This window comes from Vidua chalybeata, chromosome 5, assembly GCF_026979565.1.
Source record: "Vidua chalybeata isolate OUT-0048 chromosome 5, bVidCha1 merged haplotype, whole genome shotgun sequence".
In the NCBI taxonomy this organism is placed as follows: domain Eukaryota; kingdom Metazoa; phylum Chordata; class Aves; order Passeriformes; family Viduidae; genus Vidua; species Vidua chalybeata.
Window position 1 is genome coordinate 21,190,239 of NC_071534.1, and position 18,267 is coordinate 21,208,505.

The 18,267-nt window shown below is 51.3% G+C and overlaps 2 protein-coding genes across 3 annotated transcripts; both read right to left on the minus strand.

Annotated features, from left to right (window-relative positions):
* Positions 1 to 608: 608 nt before the first annotated feature.
* MCM5 (minichromosome maintenance complex component 5) lies at positions 609 to 9,754 on the minus strand. The gene is made up of 17 exons (XM_053942979.1): positions 9,687 to 9,754; positions 9,295 to 9,477; positions 8,300 to 8,426; positions 8,074 to 8,202; positions 7,626 to 7,798; positions 6,185 to 6,340; positions 5,924 to 6,090; positions 5,205 to 5,376; positions 4,991 to 5,102; positions 4,094 to 4,237; positions 3,767 to 3,832; positions 3,028 to 3,204; positions 2,812 to 2,924; positions 2,469 to 2,597; positions 2,087 to 2,229; positions 1,384 to 1,511; positions 609 to 960 (listed from the first exon to the last, which is right to left on the minus strand). The coding sequence occupies exons 2-17, from the start codon at positions 9,459 to 9,461 to the stop codon at positions 859 to 861; spliced, it is 2,205 nt and encodes a 734-aa protein (XP_053798954.1). The 5' UTR covers positions 9,462 to 9,477; positions 9,687 to 9,754; the 3' UTR covers positions 609 to 858.
* Positions 9,755 to 11,810: 2,056 nt separating this feature from the next.
* Positions 11,811 to 17,964, minus strand: HMOX1 (heme oxygenase 1). Of its 2 annotated transcripts, XM_053943968.1 has the most exons (5): positions 17,829 to 17,964; positions 17,388 to 17,508; positions 14,607 to 15,098; positions 13,886 to 13,997; positions 11,811 to 12,538 (listed from the first exon to the last, which is right to left on the minus strand). In XM_053943968.1, the coding sequence occupies exons 1-5, from the start codon at positions 17,858 to 17,860 to the stop codon at positions 12,402 to 12,404; spliced, it is 894 nt and encodes a 297-aa protein (XP_053799943.1). In that variant the 5' UTR covers positions 17,861 to 17,964; the 3' UTR covers positions 11,811 to 12,401. The 2 variants fall into 2 exon arrangements, with proteins under 2 accessions (XP_053799943.1, XP_053799942.1); XM_053943967.1 differs by lacking the exon at positions 17,829 to 17,964 and having other exon boundaries at positions 17,388 to 17,699.
* Between the last annotated feature and the right edge of the window lie 303 nt (positions 17,965 to 18,267).

Sequence of the window (18,267 nt, forward strand, 5' to 3'; positions counted from 1 at the left end):
CCTGGGGCAGTGTCCAGGAGAGGCTACTGGTGTGTGGGATGATCTTCCCCAAGGCCATTGGCATAAAGGAGGAGGTGACAGGGACTACTTGGAGGACAGCACATAGCTCATGGGGATTATCTGGCGTCCCCATCCTCACTGAAGCAAGCAGGGAGCTCTGCCCATGCCTCAAGCAAGGCTTTCACACAGCCCTTTAACACTGCAGGGTAAAGGGTGTCCCTGCTGCAGCCCTGGAAGAAAGCAAAGAGGGATTAGCAAAGAGCAGGGAAAAACAGCAAATAATTTCCTTCACTGCCACTGGCTGAGGGGGAAGAAAGCAGCAGACTGCACACAGGGAGTGCTAAAGTGCCTCCTGCACTGCTGAGCCCAACTGGACAGCCTGTGCCAAGAGGCTTTATGCCTTAGTAGACAAACCCTGAGTGAGAAATGAGTTTCTGCCTCCAGGGCTGCTGGTGCTGCCCATGAGGCTGGAGCTTGAGTGAGAGTAAGTGCATAACGGAGGGCAGGCAGGAGGGACAACTTTCTATCCAAAATCCTGCACCCACTTCAAAGGAGGAAGGGGATCCATCCCCTCTGCCCCTCAGGGCCAAAGATCTGAGCTACCAGTATCAGGTTTTATTTTAATACAAACTAAAAGCTTTTGGAATTCAAAGAAACATGGACGTGACACAGCAACAAAGCAAACAAAGGACACCCTGACCACCACAAACCCTGGTTCAAGATGGAGGCCTGGGGCTTTCTGGCTCCCCAAGGAAAAGTTTCTTTCAGGAGCAGGCCCCAGCTCCCAGGGGCACTCTGCCTGCTCCTGGGCAGGTGTCAAGCAGCAGCAGTTCCCTCCTGGAGCCTAGGACAGGGAGGTCACTTGATGCGGTACAGGACCTTGCGCTGCATGCGGTGCTGGATCTCCCCCCGCCGCATCATCAGCTGCAGCACTTTGTAGATGGCGTGTTCTGGGTACTTCTGCAAAAGGGGAGAGCAGCGGAAGATGAGCCAGCATGGAATAACCAACAGGAGCTCAGCAGGACCTGCAACTTCTGCTAATGCCTGGCTAGGACTCCCTAAAAGAAGCAAACCCAATAGCCCAAGACACTGATGCTTCCTTCCCCCTTCCCTACTTTAGATCTGACTGCAGCCAGTGTCACAAATCAAACAGTTCTGGTTTCAAGGGCAGGACCCCAAACCCACACCTCTGAGTTTTTGCAGAAACTTACCTCAGTATCCTTAAACTCTGCAATCACATTGCACACCATTCCCTACAAACAACTTCTAAAGCATGACCAAAAGGCTCCCAAGTCTGCTCTTGAGGAAGGGGTTTCATGCCCCCAGCAGCAGCCTAGGGTCCCTGGTTTCACAGCCCAGCCCTCCATGGGGTCCCCGACCCACCTGCCGCATGAAGTCCTGGACGATGCTGTGCTCGGACACCTGAGAGCCGATGGCGAAGCGGCGCTTGAGCTGCTTCTCAATGCGGGACAGCATCTCTTGGTCCTCCTGTGTTGTGAAGCCTTCTGCCCCTGCAGGGAGACACTGTGTGAGCTCCCTGTGCCGCCCAGCTGTCACTCTCCAGGACACAGTGCCCAGCTCCTGTGTCTCCCACCACACCTACATGGCTTACAGGCTTTAGGGAACCCATGAACAACTCCACTGTAAAAGGCTGTGGGGCTCCAACCACAGAACTGAATGTGGACCTGACTGCTGGAGCTTTCTTCAAACCCTTTGTTCCATGCTGCTGCCCAAGGAAACATTGTCTTCATCCCCACAGAAAAAGATCTTAGAGGATTAATAGGTTTGAGGAACCACGTCCAGCACCAGACTCTGTCCTTGGGGCCACAAGGGGCCAGACCAGCCCTCCCCTGAGCAGCATAGGAGATCCTCAGTGTCCTTTGCCTTTGCCCTCCCTGTGAGGCACAGCCCCACAGCCACGATGGCTCCTTGCTGCCAAAAGCATTGATTGGTCTTTGCTCAGGAAGGAGGTCCCGCACCTGCCCCTGACAGCCAGGTCCTGAGAGAGGAGCTCCTCTCTCCCTGCCTTGAGCAGCCAGGTCCAGCATGTCTCTCCTACCCCCAGCACGGAATATCTCCTCCTCACCTGACAGGTTGCCCGACATGGCTGCATCGAGTGTGGACACGTGGAAGAGCCGCAAGGCCTCCTCAACATCTGTCTCGGTGGCAAAGGGCTGAAGCCTCATCTTCGCCAAGGACTCGGCAATGCGCACAATGGCCTCCAGCTGCCTGCAGCCACCAGAGACACTCCTTGCTTTCTACTGCAGCTACAGGGGTGTTTTCTTCCCCCCGACTCCTGCCATCCCCCCTATCCCACTCCAGGCACCTCCTGCCTCCCCCCACAGCACTTTCAGGGCTCAGGGCCACACCCTCACACCGCAGCACTGCGACAGCCCCTTCCTGGATTAGCCCAGTAATGCAGCCCTAATCCCAGAGGTTTTGTGGGACGAGGAGGGGGCGCTGCTCACCGGACAGTGATGGGGATGCTGGAGCGGCGGTCGCTCTCCTGCTCGTGCTGGCGGGTGCCGCTGCGCATCAGGATGTAGCGGTTCTTCAGCTTCTCCGCCGCCCCTGCCGACAGCCGAGGGCCACACCTCCTGCAAGGGGGGACAGGAGTTGGAGGCAGCGCCCCTGGGGAGGGTCCCCTGGGCACCCCTCCCTTCCTTGGGTGCTGCAGCACCACTGTGAGCTCCTCTTGCACCCTTTTTTCAAGGCAGGAGTTAAGAGAAAGGTCACCCAGAGTGCTGGATGGTTTGCCTCTCACCACTGCCTCCCACCGCGCAGTCCGGGCGCTGCCAAAAAGACACTCACGTCCGACAGAAGGAGATGAGCTTCTTCAGCTTGTTCAGCTCAATCTCGCCCTCCACAGCCTCGGTCTGCGTCAAGGCACTCACGTGTAAGGCCATCACGTGCTTGGCCAGTGTCTGGGAAAGCAGAAGGCAGTCAGAGAGCAGGAATGCCCCTGCCTCCTCCTCCCAAAGAAAGAGGCATTGTGAGTCCCAGCCGCACCTGCGTGGCTCAACGCACCATGTCTCGCTCCTCATTGTGCTCATCCTTAACGATGAAGATCATGTCAAATCGGGACAGGATGGTGGGCATAAAATCAATGTTCTCCTCGCCCTTGGTCTCATCCCAGCGCCCAAAGACTGAGTTGGCAGCTGCCAGGACCGAGCAGCGGGAGTTGAGTGTTGTTGTGATTCCTGCCTGTGAGTGAAGGCAAAAAAAAGGATGGTGTCAAGACCACCTCCATGTCACAGCAGGCCATCAATTCAGTGAAAGGTTGAAAGCCATTTTCAAGGACTCACTGTCAATCACTTACATTTAAATAAAATGCCCCATAAGGAGCACCCAGTTGCTCTGTAATGGTGGGGCCGGACCCACATGTCCTCCTGGAAGGGGACTGGCTTCAGCTGAGACATGAGCACTGAGTAATTTAATTTAAAACCTCTTGTCAAGGGCAGAGACGGGGGAGACCTCACCCCGGGTTTGTGATGTGAGACAAGCACTGGGCAGACAGGGCTGAGTCCTCCTGGGCAGCTCTGGCACAAAGCATGGGCTTGCAGGTGCACCCTGACAGCCACTAGCAAGGAGAAGCCATGAAATTCAGGCTGCCCAAAGCCTCCAGGCAGGGCTGACTGGTCTCACTCCAGAGGTACAGCAACCATCAATACCACTGCCTGGACTCTTAAATGGGCAGTTCTGGCAAAAGATGAGTGACCACTGGTTACTGGGCTCTCAGATTCCCACCTCAGGGCAGCATGCTCACCTTGGCAATGGAGATGGTCTGCTGCTCCATCGCCTCATGGATGGCCACACGGTCATCCTCCCGCATCTTGGCATGCCAGGTGAGAGAAACCAGGCAAGGAGAAAAAGTCACCATCAGTCTCCTCTGCTACACACTTACTGAAGTGATCCCCAACATAAAGCTCTGTGAGGACCTCTGCCCAAAAGGGCAGGATGTAACTTAATTCCCTTGCAACCCCATCCCCCTGACCTTCCCTGAAAGGAAGTGAGGGAGTCTCAGAGATGTTGCCCTTCCTCCTGTAGCTCTGGGCTCTCCTTCCCACTCCCACACAGGCAGCTCCACAGGTACCTTGTCGAACTCATCAATGCACACCACTCCTCCGTCTGCCAGCACCATGGCTCCTCCCTCCATGAAGAAATTCCTGGAGACAGGATCACGGATCACTGAGGCGGTCAAGCCAGCAGCGCTGCTGCCTTTTCCTGAGGTGTACACCTAGTGGCATGTGGAACAAGGAAAGGGACAGTACATCAGCTGCAGCAGCACACAGGAGCCCACTGCTCCAGCTGCGAGACAAAACATTCCTGGCACCACAAAATCCAGAGCTCCTGGGGGAAGAACCTCCAGGAAAAGCCCTCAGCACATGTAAAAAGCAGATGTGCTGGGTAAAGAGCAGGGCTATTGCCCCATCCCAAACCTCAGACTAAGCAGCTGTGACACACCGGAGGGCATGCAGACACAAACACAGATATTAAGTACAAAAGAGGGAGTGATTCATTGTTTGGTGGGCTGCTGCATTAGCTTTGTTTGCCCCTGGAGGGAACAATACAATCAGAGGCTGAGTTTAATAAAGACTACAAAAAACACAGCTGAAAACATAATTCTATGCCTGGGCTCAAGCTGGAGGGTCCGTGCCTGAGATGCAATCAACTTAATTTGTCCTGACCGGCCAGCCCCTCTGCTGATCAAGTCTCAACAATAAACAGCAGCACCAAGCACATCTTTGGACATCTGCAAACAGCCTGGCTCACAGCATAATAAAAGGCATGACCTTCTTCCCCTTCCCTCCCTCATTCCCCATCCCTTCTAGGCTAGTACTAGAAATGGCAGTTCACGCCTCTGCCAGCAAAATTACCTGTGGATGCACAGGCAGGGGTCTGCCATGACCACAGTCTTGTCTCTGGGGCTAGACAAGGAGCAGAAGAGAGAAAAGGGGTGCACTGCAAGTGGGCACCTCAAGCCACGTACCCCAATGGGTGAACACTTCTCAACAAACTTCAGCAGTTGGGATTTGGCCGTGCCAGGGTCCCCCAGCATCAGCAAGTTGATGTCCCCTCTGCGGGTCAGGCCATCCGGGAGCCTGGAGTGATGAGGTTGGGAAGAAGAGAGGGAGCAGAGTTGGTGAGCCTTTATTTTGATAACAAAGCACTGACTTTGCTAACAAAGGCTGACTCTTCCCCACCTCTTGCGGGAGCCTCCAAATAAGAGGCAGGCAATGGCCTTCTTGATGTCAGTGCTGCCGTAGATGGAGGGCGCGATGCTCTTGGCAATGGTCTCGTAGATGTTGGGCGTGGCAGCAAGGCGACGGAGTTCCTCCTCTTCTTGAGGGGTCACCGAGCCACTGAAGCTATGTCCTGTACACGGGTGAGGGGCAACAGTGAACAAATGGAGGTTTTAAAGGAAATTGTATCACTCCCCCCACGCACACTACAACCAAAATCCCCTCTTGAAAATCATGCCAAGTGCCACCGGGTGGGAAGGGTGGAGAGGGGCAGGCTGTGTCCTTAGAGGCTAATAAGAAAAAGCAAGGATCTTGGGCAAAGCAGCTCTGCTGGAACCAGAGGGAGAATTACAGTCAGGACCACATTTTAAATACGATCTTAACCACGGACTTCAGCGGGATCCTCAGGGATGGCTTAGCAGATTCTCACTTAAACACCCTGGAGGACTCAGGCTGAGACCTCATTTAATATGAGATAAAGCCTTACAGGACATGACTTTAGAGACAGGGCAAGTCAGACCCCAGAATGGCCTGAACCTTCTGTTACATAAGCAACAGAGAAGGACGAAGGCTGTGATTTCAAACAGTTCTTGCTGAGGGATCACTTTGTTCAGGAACAGGGTGGGGAGTGTCTTCCAACACCAGGCTACCACCAAATGCTCACCAAAAGCAGCCCTCACCTGAGCCCTCCGTGTCCACCTGGATGCCCACCACGCGGATATAAGCGCTCCGGATGCCCACCCCCACATTGTAACGGCTCTTGTTCTTGCTCTGCGCAGATTTCTTGATGGAGTAGATCCCCATGATAGTAACTCTGTTCCCTGGGACAACTTTGTCACACAGGTACCTAAGAGGAGACAGGGGAAAGCAGAGGATGGTGGTGGGAAATGATGGCACCAGCAACAGCCAGCAGGGGCAGGGTGGGAAGGCTGTGCCAGTACCTGTCACAGTAGAGCTGCAAGTGCCGGGGCATCTCCCCATGTGGCACGGCGTCTGGAGACTCCTGCAGTTTCAGGACCTGGAAATCCACGCACTTGCACTTATCTGGCATGATAAAATAAGGGTCCAGAGGGCACCTTGGGCGGCCAGCTTGTTCTCTGTGCAGAGAGATCAATCAGGGGAGGCTGTTAGCACTGAGGAGCCAGCCCTTGGAGCCACCCTTTGGAGGCACCTGTGCAGGGGACAGCAGCAACAGCAAGGGGCAGCTGCCCCTTCCAAGCAGTGCCACGTCAGCAGGCAAGGGCAGACACAACAGGGCCAGACCAAAGGCCAGCAAGCCCTCTGTCTTGTCTTCTACAAGTGCCAAATGTGTACATGAGAACAAGCCAGAGGCAGGGTGACACTTGTCTGAGCACTCTCCCTGCCTCTTGCCCCTCCCCTGCTAGCTACAAGCAGGGAAGGTAATTCATTAATTACACAGAAGGTAGCAGCACAGACTCAGTGACACGGCAGGGCGTTTTTCTTTACAACCTCACGCACAAGGCAAATGTTAAGTGGTTTCTGGTGAGAAAGCAATTAGCAATGTGACAAGGCTGACATCCACCTCCCAGTCTCTCAAGCCATATCTGCCTAGCTAGATTACAAGCTCTCTGAGACAAAGAGAAGCTCCGTGTCCTGCTGCTGTCTCAGAGTGGCACGACTGATGCCTGACTCCATGCAGGGCTTTTAGGTAGGGCAACACCAGAGAGCAGATGCACTCATACAGTCAGGGATCAGGAGCAAGGTGCTGTGCAGACCACACACAAGAATGATTCCCTAGCCCAAACCCCTCTCAAGCTGCATTAGAGTTTGGTGCAGAAAATAAATACTGGCAGGTATGAACCCAAAGACACAACCCACCAGGACTGGCTGCCTCGAGAGCTGCAGCACAATGGCAGTCTAATGCTCACAGTGCTCAGAGGCACCAAAAGCTGCAATGCAGGATAAAAAGGCTAGCAAAAAAGCATCCCTAAGGAAGGTAACACACAATATGCCCCTCAGGAGCTGGAATGTAGAAGCAAGGAGGTTGTTTGAAAAAGAGGAGAGCAACTTAACACAGCATTATGGGACAGCCGGAGGCAGGCATGAACCTTTAGGTACAACAGGTGAAACTCCCTATGAATAAAAAACTCCCTGGACACAGTCACTCAACACTGCATGCAGCACTGATAGTGCAGGGTCACAACCAGCATGACCACAGAGGGACAGCTAGAACTTGCCAGCCAGAACAGCACACTGGCACAGGGGCAGCACAAAGGGTGGAGGCAGAGCAGTGCAGGTGCTGCTGCCTTGTGGAACAGGGAGCAGATCCTACAATGCATGGGACGCAGCAGGGGCAGGAAGAGGGAATACAGTCTTTTCTTGCCCTCCAGCCTGCTGGTGCATGCCCTTGTCAGTCCTTACGTGTTGCATTTCCTGGGCAGAGCGTAGCCCTCCAGGCCTGGGCGCACCGCGATGTTGCTGATAGTGTTGCGGCAGCTGCGGCACTGGATGGTGATTCTGGTGGCTTTGGCTCTCACAGGGGTTGCTGCAATTACAATCCCAGGGATCTTCACAAGGTGGGACATCTGGTCAGACTGAAAAGGAAAAGGTGAAGGGGAAGTGAGAAAGCCATCAATGGAAGATGGATGGGAAATTACAAAGCATGAGAGCAAAGGACAGAACACTCTGTGCAGAGCACCACTAACAGAAAAACGTCCCCTGCAGCAGAAACCAGCAATAACAGCCCTCTGCAGTTGGATCTGAGCTGCAGAGTAACGCTGCTTGTAAATTAGTGAGTGACCTGTGTCCTGAGCCATGTGACCAGGTCCCAAAAGCTCCCCTGCAATCACACCCACACGCTTCACCTCACCTTCAGGCTGCGGATGTTGGCTGCGTTGGCATCGGACCTCAGCATCACCTGGATGTCTTGGAGAGTCTCCTCCCCTGAGGGGCGAGGACGAGTGACCTCATCTGCAACTTCTTTTGCTGCTTCTTCCAACTAGAGAGGGAACAATGGGCTATCAGTGGGTCTGTTACAGCAGAACATCAGAGCTGCTCTCGTGACAATATTCTAGGTTGCCAACCTCCATCCTTACCAGCTGCAGGTGCTCTGCTGGTTGCTTGTACAGATAGTCTGCGAGATCTTCATCAAAGCTGGCCAAGTCTTCCATCTCCACCTCCACCCAGTACTGCCCCAGGTTGTAGTGCCGCTTGAGCTCATCCCTGGAAGGCAGGAAGCAGCAAAGGTTTGCAGGGCAGAAAGCACCAGTCATCCACAGTGGCCTTAGAACAAGTAAGGATCAGAAAAGGCAGGTTCTACAGGGAGTCCTTGGTTTGGAAAGCAAGCAGAGAAAATTAGGTGAGTTCCAGAAGAAGTGCAGAGGAACCTGGGCAATCTTTCACCCAAGCCCACTTGGAAAAGTGACATAAGACCAGGGACACCAGTGCTTCAGTGGCAATCTGAAGTATTTACTGGAGTTACATGACCAGATAAACAAGGAGAAAATTTCTATGTAGGATAATAACTACTACACATAAGATATGGTTTAAAACAAAGGAAATAATAACAGGACAACATTTTCCTTAAAAATGTGAGGACTAATGAAATTCAGAGGTGAAAGACTGTTCTAGCCCTTGATTATGATGTATCTCCATGTTTTCTCAATGCTGTGTCTCCAAACTGCATAGGCAAAGAGTGGCCAAAGGAACTTCAAAAACTTGGAAGGCACATGTGGAGAATGGTGCACTGATTTAATGGACACAGACAATTCTCCAGACTAGAAGCACTACAACTTCAAAGACAGACCTTGAATCTCAGAATTAAGTGCAAGCCTGGCAGTGTGGATCCCTCTATTGCTACCTTTTACCACTGGATGGCTGACCAAGAATTTGTGAGAACACCAGACCTTTGCTTTTCTAGCAGGTTAAATACAAACAACTTTTAATACTGAGCTTTTTATGGCCTGTGAGAAGAGACAAAGTGGCTATTGTGTATGTGGGGTGTGCACTGCAGGAAGGAGGTTCAGAGCAAACTGGGGGTGCAGGTGGGGATGGGCAGGGCTCAGAAGGAGAAAAGGGGCAGCAGCAGCACCTGTATTTGAAAGTGAAGCCCGTCCGGTCCGTGCCCACCCGGTACTGCCGCAGGAACTCCTTGAACCGCTTCTGCAACTGCGACTTCCGAACCTGGCCCTCGTCCACGGACGCGTCGCCCCCAAAACTGTCGCTGTAGTAAATGCCGGGGTCGTCGAAGCCGGACATCGCGGCTGCTGCTCCGCTGCGGGGCGAGAGCGCTGGGTCAGCCCCAGCCGCCTCCTTCCCCTGCCCCGCACCCAATGCCCCGCGGGACCGTCCCTCACCGCACCCCACGCACTGGCCGCGCTCTTGCCCCGCACTGCCCCAGCCATATCTATATCTATATCTATCTATAGCTATATATCTATATCTATATCTCGATCCCGATCCCGCTCCCCTGCCGCTCCGCACCTCGCTCACCGCCGGAACTCGCTCCCAACTTTTTCGCGGCAAAAGCGGCGCGCGGCGGAAACCAAACCGACGCAGGGCGCGCGCTGCCTCCGCCGCCGCGCGCTCCGATTGGCCCGTCCGCCGGGAGACGCCGCCGATTGGGCCGCAGCCGCCCTCCCGCCCCGCCCCGAGAGGGAGCGCGCGGCGCCGCTGCCGCCGCTGATTGGCCGGGGCGCTCCGCCCCCTGCCCGCCCCCAGCGGTGTGGCGCGAAATCTGGGAGCGAAGGGCGGGGGGAGGCGAAATGGCGGGCGGGCCGCACCATTGGGGCGGGGCGCGGAGGGGGAGCGGGTGACACCATTGCGGGCGCGGGCGGTGCGGGAATAAAGTGAATTAATTAGTGCTGTAGGCTCCTGGGCTAGCTGCGGCCCCTCGCTGCTTCAGGGCCTCGGGACACGAGTCCTCCGGGATGCCTTCCTCCTAGCTGTTTGTGAATTTAGGGGGAAGACTGGCAGGTCGCTGGGTGCGTATTTTGGCCCTTCCAAAGCGTGGTAATGCTCGCCCTAAACGAAGAATAAGCTGGGAAGCGCAGTGCATGGCAAGAGGGGTTTCAGCTGCAGCCCGTGGGTAATAAAGAAGAGAAACCAGATGTACTCATAAAGATCACAGATGAGTACAAACAAAGCCTTAGTCTCCATTTCTGCGGACTTGGGGCTCAGTCTGGAATCTTCTGTGTGTGACAACAATGGCTGTGAGATACCCAAAGTACCATCTCTCTCCTGCCATGAGCAGGGAGGGTATGATACCAGTCAGAACCCATATTTTCCAACTTTGACGTCACGGTCAGGCTCCCTGAGGAGTGGAGAGGCGCTGAGTGTGGCGCAGTGTGTTCCTGAGCTCATGGGCATTTGTTTGTCTCTGGGATCTTAGATTACTGAGCATATTTGAATGAAGAAAATGGTTTAGTTGGGGTGGTTTAGAGGGACTCAATAGGTAGAACTTAATTCAAATCTGAATGAACAAGTTCTTGTATTTAAATAGCTATCAAGCCTCATATTCCTGCTCTTCAAACACACGACTGTCTTTTTCAAGAATTAACTATTCTTTCTGGCAGGCGGATCCAAAGAGAGAGCTATGAAAGGAGGTTGGGGAAGGAATGCAGAGTAGAAAAGAGCCTGAGAATTATAACAGTCCTGTTTTCCCACTGCTCATTCTCAGCAGGACCTGCCTTCTGATTCTTGTTCTTTGAGCAGGTTCAGTGCCGGTCATTAAAACAGATCAGTAGGAACATGTCTTTGGGATTAAGGTCACAGCCAGAACAGGCAGATCATGGAGACAGGTTGATAACAGAGGCTTTCTGGAATAAAGGGAGAACTCTGAGGTGATATGGCAGTTTTGTCAGTACCTGCACTGCCATATCCAAACTGCAGCCCCTCCTGTGTTGGGAGAGCTCCGGGAGCAGGCAAGGCCTGTAGCTGGACACAAACCCAGCCCTCCAGATATGCCTCAGCAAAAGGCAAGGAAAGCAAGCTGTGTGCATGGGCTGCTCCAGCAGTGCTGTGTGTTTGGAGTGCCTTTAGCAATGCCACGTGTGTGCCAGGTCCTGGGAGTGAGGGGGTTGGTTTGCCACTTGAGTGAGGGCAGTGGTCATGTGCTTGATGCCTCCCATTCAGCCACACCGACCAAAACCGAGGATGCCTTTAACTTTTGGGTGATGAAACACACTTGGCAATTCTGATTCACACTGAAGCTCTTGCAAAGGCAGTCTGGCAGTTTGCTGGCAGTTCAGGGAGAGCTTCCTGGTTTTGACCAGCTGAGGGTCCCATCACCTTTTGCTTGTGATAGAATAGCAACCAGCTCTTATGTACCACTTCCACCCCTTAAAAATACTTTGCATGCTCACTGAATTTCATGCTGCTTCTAGAAATAGAGAGCAGTGTGTAGGAGCTGAAGGAACCTGCCCCAGCTTATAGCAGGTTATAGTTAGCACTGAGTGGGAGCAGAGTCTGGCTCTGATGATAGCTCCCACTTCTGTCCATGTCATGTCTGTGCAGGCAGCAGCTCCAAAACACATAAAGCCAGGAGGAAGAAAGACCCCTCCTTTTTCCCCGGGTAAGGCTTTAATAATAGGAAACACCAGACCTGAAGACTTTACATTGAAATTTATTATGTGTATAAATTATACAACCAGACAAGAATGACACTGTATGTCCAACAACTGTCTTTTGTTTTTCAAAGACCAAAAATAATGGGAAAAAGAAGTAACAAAGACCTACTAGTGTCATGTAAAACTGTCTGTAACCCATGGGAGCCATGTGGCTTCACAGAGAAAGTGATCACAGTATTATCCAGCAGTATAAAAAAAACTGAGCAAACAGAGCTCGGAGGAGCTCCGTCTTTCTGAGGCAAGACAGAAGTCAAAGCTGTGTTTCTGATCCTGTAGAGTTTTTGTAGGCACTCTGTAAAGCAATGACAATTCTTGGCCATTGTTTTTAGCCTTTTCCACCCTTGGTTTTTGGTGATAAAGTTAGTCTCTGAGAAGAGCTCACACCAAGCACAGGAGAAACTTTGCCTGAACCCTCTTAAAGCACTCTCTGATTTCTGGGGAGAAAGGTCTCCTAGTATTAGTGGCAGAACCAAGATCACAGTACCCAGAGAGGGGTAATTTCTCTCACAAGGGAAGGTGGATTAGTTCAGGGTGAGGGAAGTCACAAAGAGAAGGTGAAGGTCCTGCTTTTTCACATGGCAAACAAGCCCACAGTGACTGTCATGGCGAGGAAGCTGAGCGCCACGATCCACCGCACCAGGGAGGTGGTGGGTGTCGTGTCTGTGTTCCTCATCTTTGTCCTCTCACCTTCCTTCCCAGCTGCTGGACCTAGATCAAATAGGGAGAAAAAGCAAATAAAGACAAGTGAGAAGAGGTTGTGGCAAGAAGCTGCTAACGTGCAGCGTTTGCTCTCCCCAGTGCCAGAGCACACCCTGCTGGAGTCATCCAGGGAAGGAGAAAGCCCAGAGCCCAGCTGGGAGAAACAGTGGCAGCAGGTTCTGCTCTCCCAGTGGAGAGGGGAAGCAGCAGACTTGACCTGGGAATCACAAAGGCCCACAGCCCCTCTGCCTGTAAGTGACTACCAGCCTCTTCCCTTGTCTCCTTACAGGCTTACACGTGCACTGCCCAGCTCCATCAAACCCCTGATGTGTGCAGAAGACAGACAAATGCTGAAGCTAGAATTTTAAAAGGCATTTTGTCTCCTACTTCTCACTGATTTAACTTTAGGCATCTAAAGACCTTGAGCAGTCTTCAGCACTCCAAGCAATTTTTGCAGTACAACGTCAGGATGGGATTCCTCATCCAACACCAAATTTTTCTGAAAATCTTACTTGTATGCATGTATTGGGAAAGGAATGACAATGTTTCACAGAGAACTTTTAACACCTTTCCCACAGAAGCTGCTTTAAGCTTCACTATCCAGAGATGCTTAAGGCAAGGTTTGCTTTTCATCTTTGCCATGGAAAAACTGTGGTTCAGTCCAGGATGCACTGAAAACAAATATCCATTTTAGTTTCAGAATGGGTAGGCCATAAGGGTTTTTTTATCTGAATTGCGTGTCCTCGTGGAAACCACTCTGCTCTGTAAACATCTGAGCTCACTCCTCACTCAGGTACAAGCTTGATTACATTCCACCATCCAAAGCAGTGCTCACTATAAAGCCAGCACATTCTCTGGAGTGTTTTCAGCAAATACTTCTGGGAGGCAGGAAAATGATCAGAGGGAGATACAGTCCAAAAGGACAGGCTGCTGGATAGGACTGTGTCCAGAGAACCTTCTGTCAGCATCACAGCACCACAGCACTTCCCCAGCACTTCCTGCAGCACCCAAAATTGATGCCTTTGCTTCCGTGAACTCAAGGTCAGTTTTCCCTGTGGTGAATGAACCTTACATTTGTTAAAGCCCTAGAGGTGGAGAGAGGAGTCTTTTTTTGTAAAGCTTCCTCACTGACACACTTTCTGAAGAGCCCACATCTGTTATCCTTGCTCTGCCATGTCTAGAAGAAGTTTTGTACACAGAAGTGCCTCTCCTTGTACTACCTGCTAATGGTGGGAGAAGAGGTAGGACAAGCAGATCATGCTTGTTTCCCAATGGCTTTTACAAACAAGGACAGAGGAAGGGAGGTGAAGGAAAGGAAGGAGCACTATGAAGCACCTGCCCTTAGAAGTGTCTTACCGTGCTCATGTGATTTGTTGATGTTCCTCGTGCGAAGCAGCTCTGCCTTTGGCTGCACAGGGTGACCGTTCTCCTGGCCCTTGGACACCAGCTCCTGCAGTGCTTCGAACACCTGAGAAGAAGGAACACTGTCTCATTATGTGGCCTCCTCTTGTTCTTTCACTGGACCACTTGTCGCTTCCCCAGGCACTTTAGGAACTAGAGGAAGACATGAGGCTTCAGTCTAAGTCTCCTGGTACATTTTGCATAGAACAAAAGTTGCCTGTGAGGTCAAGAGGATGTTTTTCAAACTCCTTGTTCTCTTTACAGGTTCTCCCTGAAGCTTTCAGCTCAGGAGAAGACTATTGCCCACCTTCTGATGGGAAGGAAAGCAAGGTACCTGTGACCTAGTCAGAGTGCACAGCAGACCTGTGTAACTTCACCACAGAGGCAGGACAGATACTATGTGGTAATCCCCAATCCCAGTATTAACCCTCATTCATATCTGAATAGTGGCACATGGAAGAGGCTGGATTCAAACACTAAGGGAGGGAGAAGAGCTTTTCAGAGACCACTGTTTTATTCAGCTGCCAGGTTGGAGAAGCACGGGCATCCAACTCTGACCAGCTCGCCCTGATCCACAACTTCTCATAAGTTCCCCAGTGGAAATACTGGCCTTGTATTTCCCCTGTAGCTATTTTCTTGTTTGAGAGAGGATGTGGGCTGGCAGGTTGTTACTCACCCGTATATTTAACAGGAATGCTTTCTTGGCCTCCTCCATGACTCTTTTCTTAGTGGCAAGGTCCATCTCGAGAGCATTCATGCGGGAGCGGTAGAGCTGCTTGAACTTGGTGGCATTGGAGACCCCATCAAAGGTGAAGAAAGCCAGCCCTTCCCCCGTGCTGGGCAGCTGGAGGGCCTTCTGGGCAATTTTCTTCAGCACCTGCCCCCCAGACAGGTCTCCCAAATAGCGAGTGTAGGCATGGGCCACCAGGAGCTCTGGCTCATTCTTGCCTATGTAGTGGAGCCTCTCGACATATTTCTGAGTCGCCTCAGGACATGGGATCTCTTCCCTCCAGTTCCTGCCATAGAAGTACTTCAAGTCTTCCTCCAGGGCAGCTTTGCGGTGCAGCTCCGCCGGAAAATACACAGGGGCATAAACTGGATTGTTCTTGTTCCGTTCAATCTCTTCCTCCAGAGCAGAGTAGACAAAGTACAGGGATGCTGTAACCAGCTGAAAGAGAAGAAAGAGGATGAGCTATAGGTGCATCTGTTTATCCTTTTCAAGTCTGTGGGACAAATTGTACTAACAATAAAGGTACTCGTGGGCACACCCACTATGAGTCACGAACACCTGTGATGTTGCAGATTTCCCGTGTGGAAAACAGTGCAAGGTACAGGGAGACACTGTTTAGCTCTTCCCGTCTGCTTGAGACAGCAATCAGGTGAGCCCTTTCCAGCAGATATTGGTCTTACTTGCTCTTAAAATCACTGCCTTGCCTTCAAGTTAAAGTCTGGCAGCTTGATGAGATGTAAACTGGAGCTCTGTTTAAGCATTCCTGGTCTCTTCCCATTCCCTCAGTCAATAGAGAGGGTATTCCCAAAGGTATCCTTTCTGGTGCATTGTTCAAATCTGAATGCTCCAAAATGTGGCTTCCCTTTGTGGGGCCTTGTGAGATGATGACACATCCTGGTTATTTTTCAACATATTCATCCTGTCACCATTCCACCATCCTGGGAACTGAGGCACCACCACTCTGCTCACTCAGGCATGCAAGTGGGGTTGCCTCCTCGGTTGCCCCAGAGAAACAAGATAAAAGGGATCTGGAAGCACAGCCTGCCTCTGAAAGATGCCTTTGTGAAGGAGTGCTGCGAGGCTGTGTTCTCCCCTCTATTTTGAAACCATTGTTATTGTTGTTTTTCCCAGCTTATGTGATACTTTCTTTTATCTGCCAGCTTTTCCACGTGATCTGAGACAATATAGCTGTGTTCTTTCCTTCCCCAGGCATTCTGTTTTCAGAGGCTGTTACACCTACACCACCCCTTCCTTTCCCTGGGCCCCTTGTGAGCAGCAAATGGTAAAAGATGAAGGTGTTGCAGTAGAGGTGAGTCAGGTTTGGGTAGGGGGGATTATGCTGCTCACAGGAGAGAAAGCTGTTTACTTTCTCACAAAGCAGTCAGTTCTGCAATGAGAGAGTTCCTGTTTCAACCTTGTCCCACTGTGCCAGAAAATAGGACTTTGATAAGCACATGGGCAGTGACTGGTTGTGGAAACAAATATCCACCATCTGGGGAGTCACGTAGCAGGCCAGATATATACGTCTGCCAAGAGAGTAAACAAAAACAGTTTTTTAAACAGTAACCTGTTACCCAACTTACCGGAAAAGAAACAAAACATGGGAACATTGCTTTCCAAATTAAGCAAAATTGTAGCTCAACTGATTGTTTTTAGAGGCAGGTAGTGGTTTAATGAGAAACATGGCTTTTAAACATTTGTTAATTTTTAAAATCCATGTCTCATTTGCCTGACAGCATGTAAAAATCATCTTAAGAAACCAAGTTTTATTCCTGAAGGTCTTTACAGCTTGCCTGTCTCAAAGATCATTGCCTAACCAATGCCATATTTCTAACAGCAGGAAGTCAGCACCTGAGACTGAATTTATGCTTAGCTAAGTATTCTGAATGTCACCTGTCAGAAATAAGCAGTCTCTTTCCTACTTCTGTGGATTTCTTTGCCATAATTCAACAACAAAGTAATTAAGCCACAGGTTGAATTGGTAGCTGTTATTTGCAAGTCCACGTGTCACTTCCTGTATCCTCTTAGGAATTCTGGCCCAGGTGTTTGCTTTGGTTTTGCTCTTGGCTTTGTTATGTGGCTCAGATCCCAGGAATTGTATCTAGCCAGGTTAGGCTAATGTGTGGAAATGTTTCTCTTTTATCTTGAAAAAGGCAACAGGCTCCTGCTTGTTAGCAGCAGACACGGATTGCTCAAACTCAGTCTGGTTTTGAGTTATTGTTCATGATCTCAGCTGTGGTATAACTCAAGTGACAATGCAAAGTTCAGTGCCAGCAACGATCCCACATCCTCACTTTCTCACCATCCCATCATTATTTCTAGCTGCAGCTGCCTAGAGTGTTGTAAATACAGAATTCTCCCTCTTTTGGGCAAGTATCTGAACATAGTTCTATCTCCATTAACTGTGACTGGTAATAATAACATGCAGGCATTTATGAAGAAAGAGAAAAGCAATAGCATTAGTCCCAGCAACCTCTTTGTCCTTTTTCTCATGTTTCAGCTTGGCTGCCCATTGTGATATGCACGGCCCTTCCCCACCTTCTGCAAGAGGAGCCAGTAAGACCTCAGGGTGCAGAAGTTTGATGTTTTTCATAGGAGATGCTGATACATATGTCCCCATCCTCCTTGCCTGTGCTGGCCCCATCCTCCCCCCTTTAGTCCCCTCTCAGCCCATCTGATCTAACTGGTGAGGAAATCCCATCCCCAAGCAAAGCTGCTATGAAGTACCTTAAACTCCTGGAGTGACACCTGCCCCTTTTGGAAATTCCTCATGAACGGTGTGTTCTCTGCCTGCTCGTGCACCTCCTTGGTAGCTTCCTTCAACAGTTCTGACAGGTCTGTGGACATCCTGGGGAAGAACAGTGAAACAGGTATTAGAGCTGTGTCTTCTGACAAAACAAATCTTAGCTCTCTAGGACAAAAGGAGGAGCCTGGGATGGCAGAAAAAGGAGCAGAGCATTCCCGAGAGGTGTCAATGGGACCCAGAGAGCACCAGCTTTCCAAACAGTGTCCCGAGCAAGGAAGACTGACAGACTCCATCCAGAGGTGGAGGCAGCAGCATGCCTTTCCCTGCAGAGCAGGAACAGGAACAGCATTCCTAAAAGCAAGGGGAGAAACACAACACTCCTCTGACAAAACACTTCCCTCCCATTCCCGTCCCGCTCTCACCTTTCAGAGCTGTGTGACTGGGAAGTTTCCATGTTTCTCCACGTCGTTTCTCTCCTCTGCTTCCCTGCTGTTGCTCGCGCTTTCCTGCTTCCTTTCAGCTCCCAGGACAGTGAAGCTCTGAGCTGGGCAGCCTGACTCCCACATCCAGCTTTATACTGCCAGGCCACGTGAGCAGCGAACCACTGACCTCAGTGCGAGTACAAACTTCTTGCAACACAACAGCACTTCCCTTCCCAGCTGGCTGTCACCCTCTCCTGGCCCACAGCCCCTAAGAACCAGAAGGAAGTCACCAGATGCATCTTGATAACTAAGCAAAAACAAGAGGATGTCCAGAAACTTCTCTTTTGAGGGTGCCTGGCTCTGTAACCCTTTCAGTGCCTTGCCTGTGGCAGGCAGAGCCCGGGTACTGCCAGAGGTGCTCGTTGTCCTGGGGACAGCG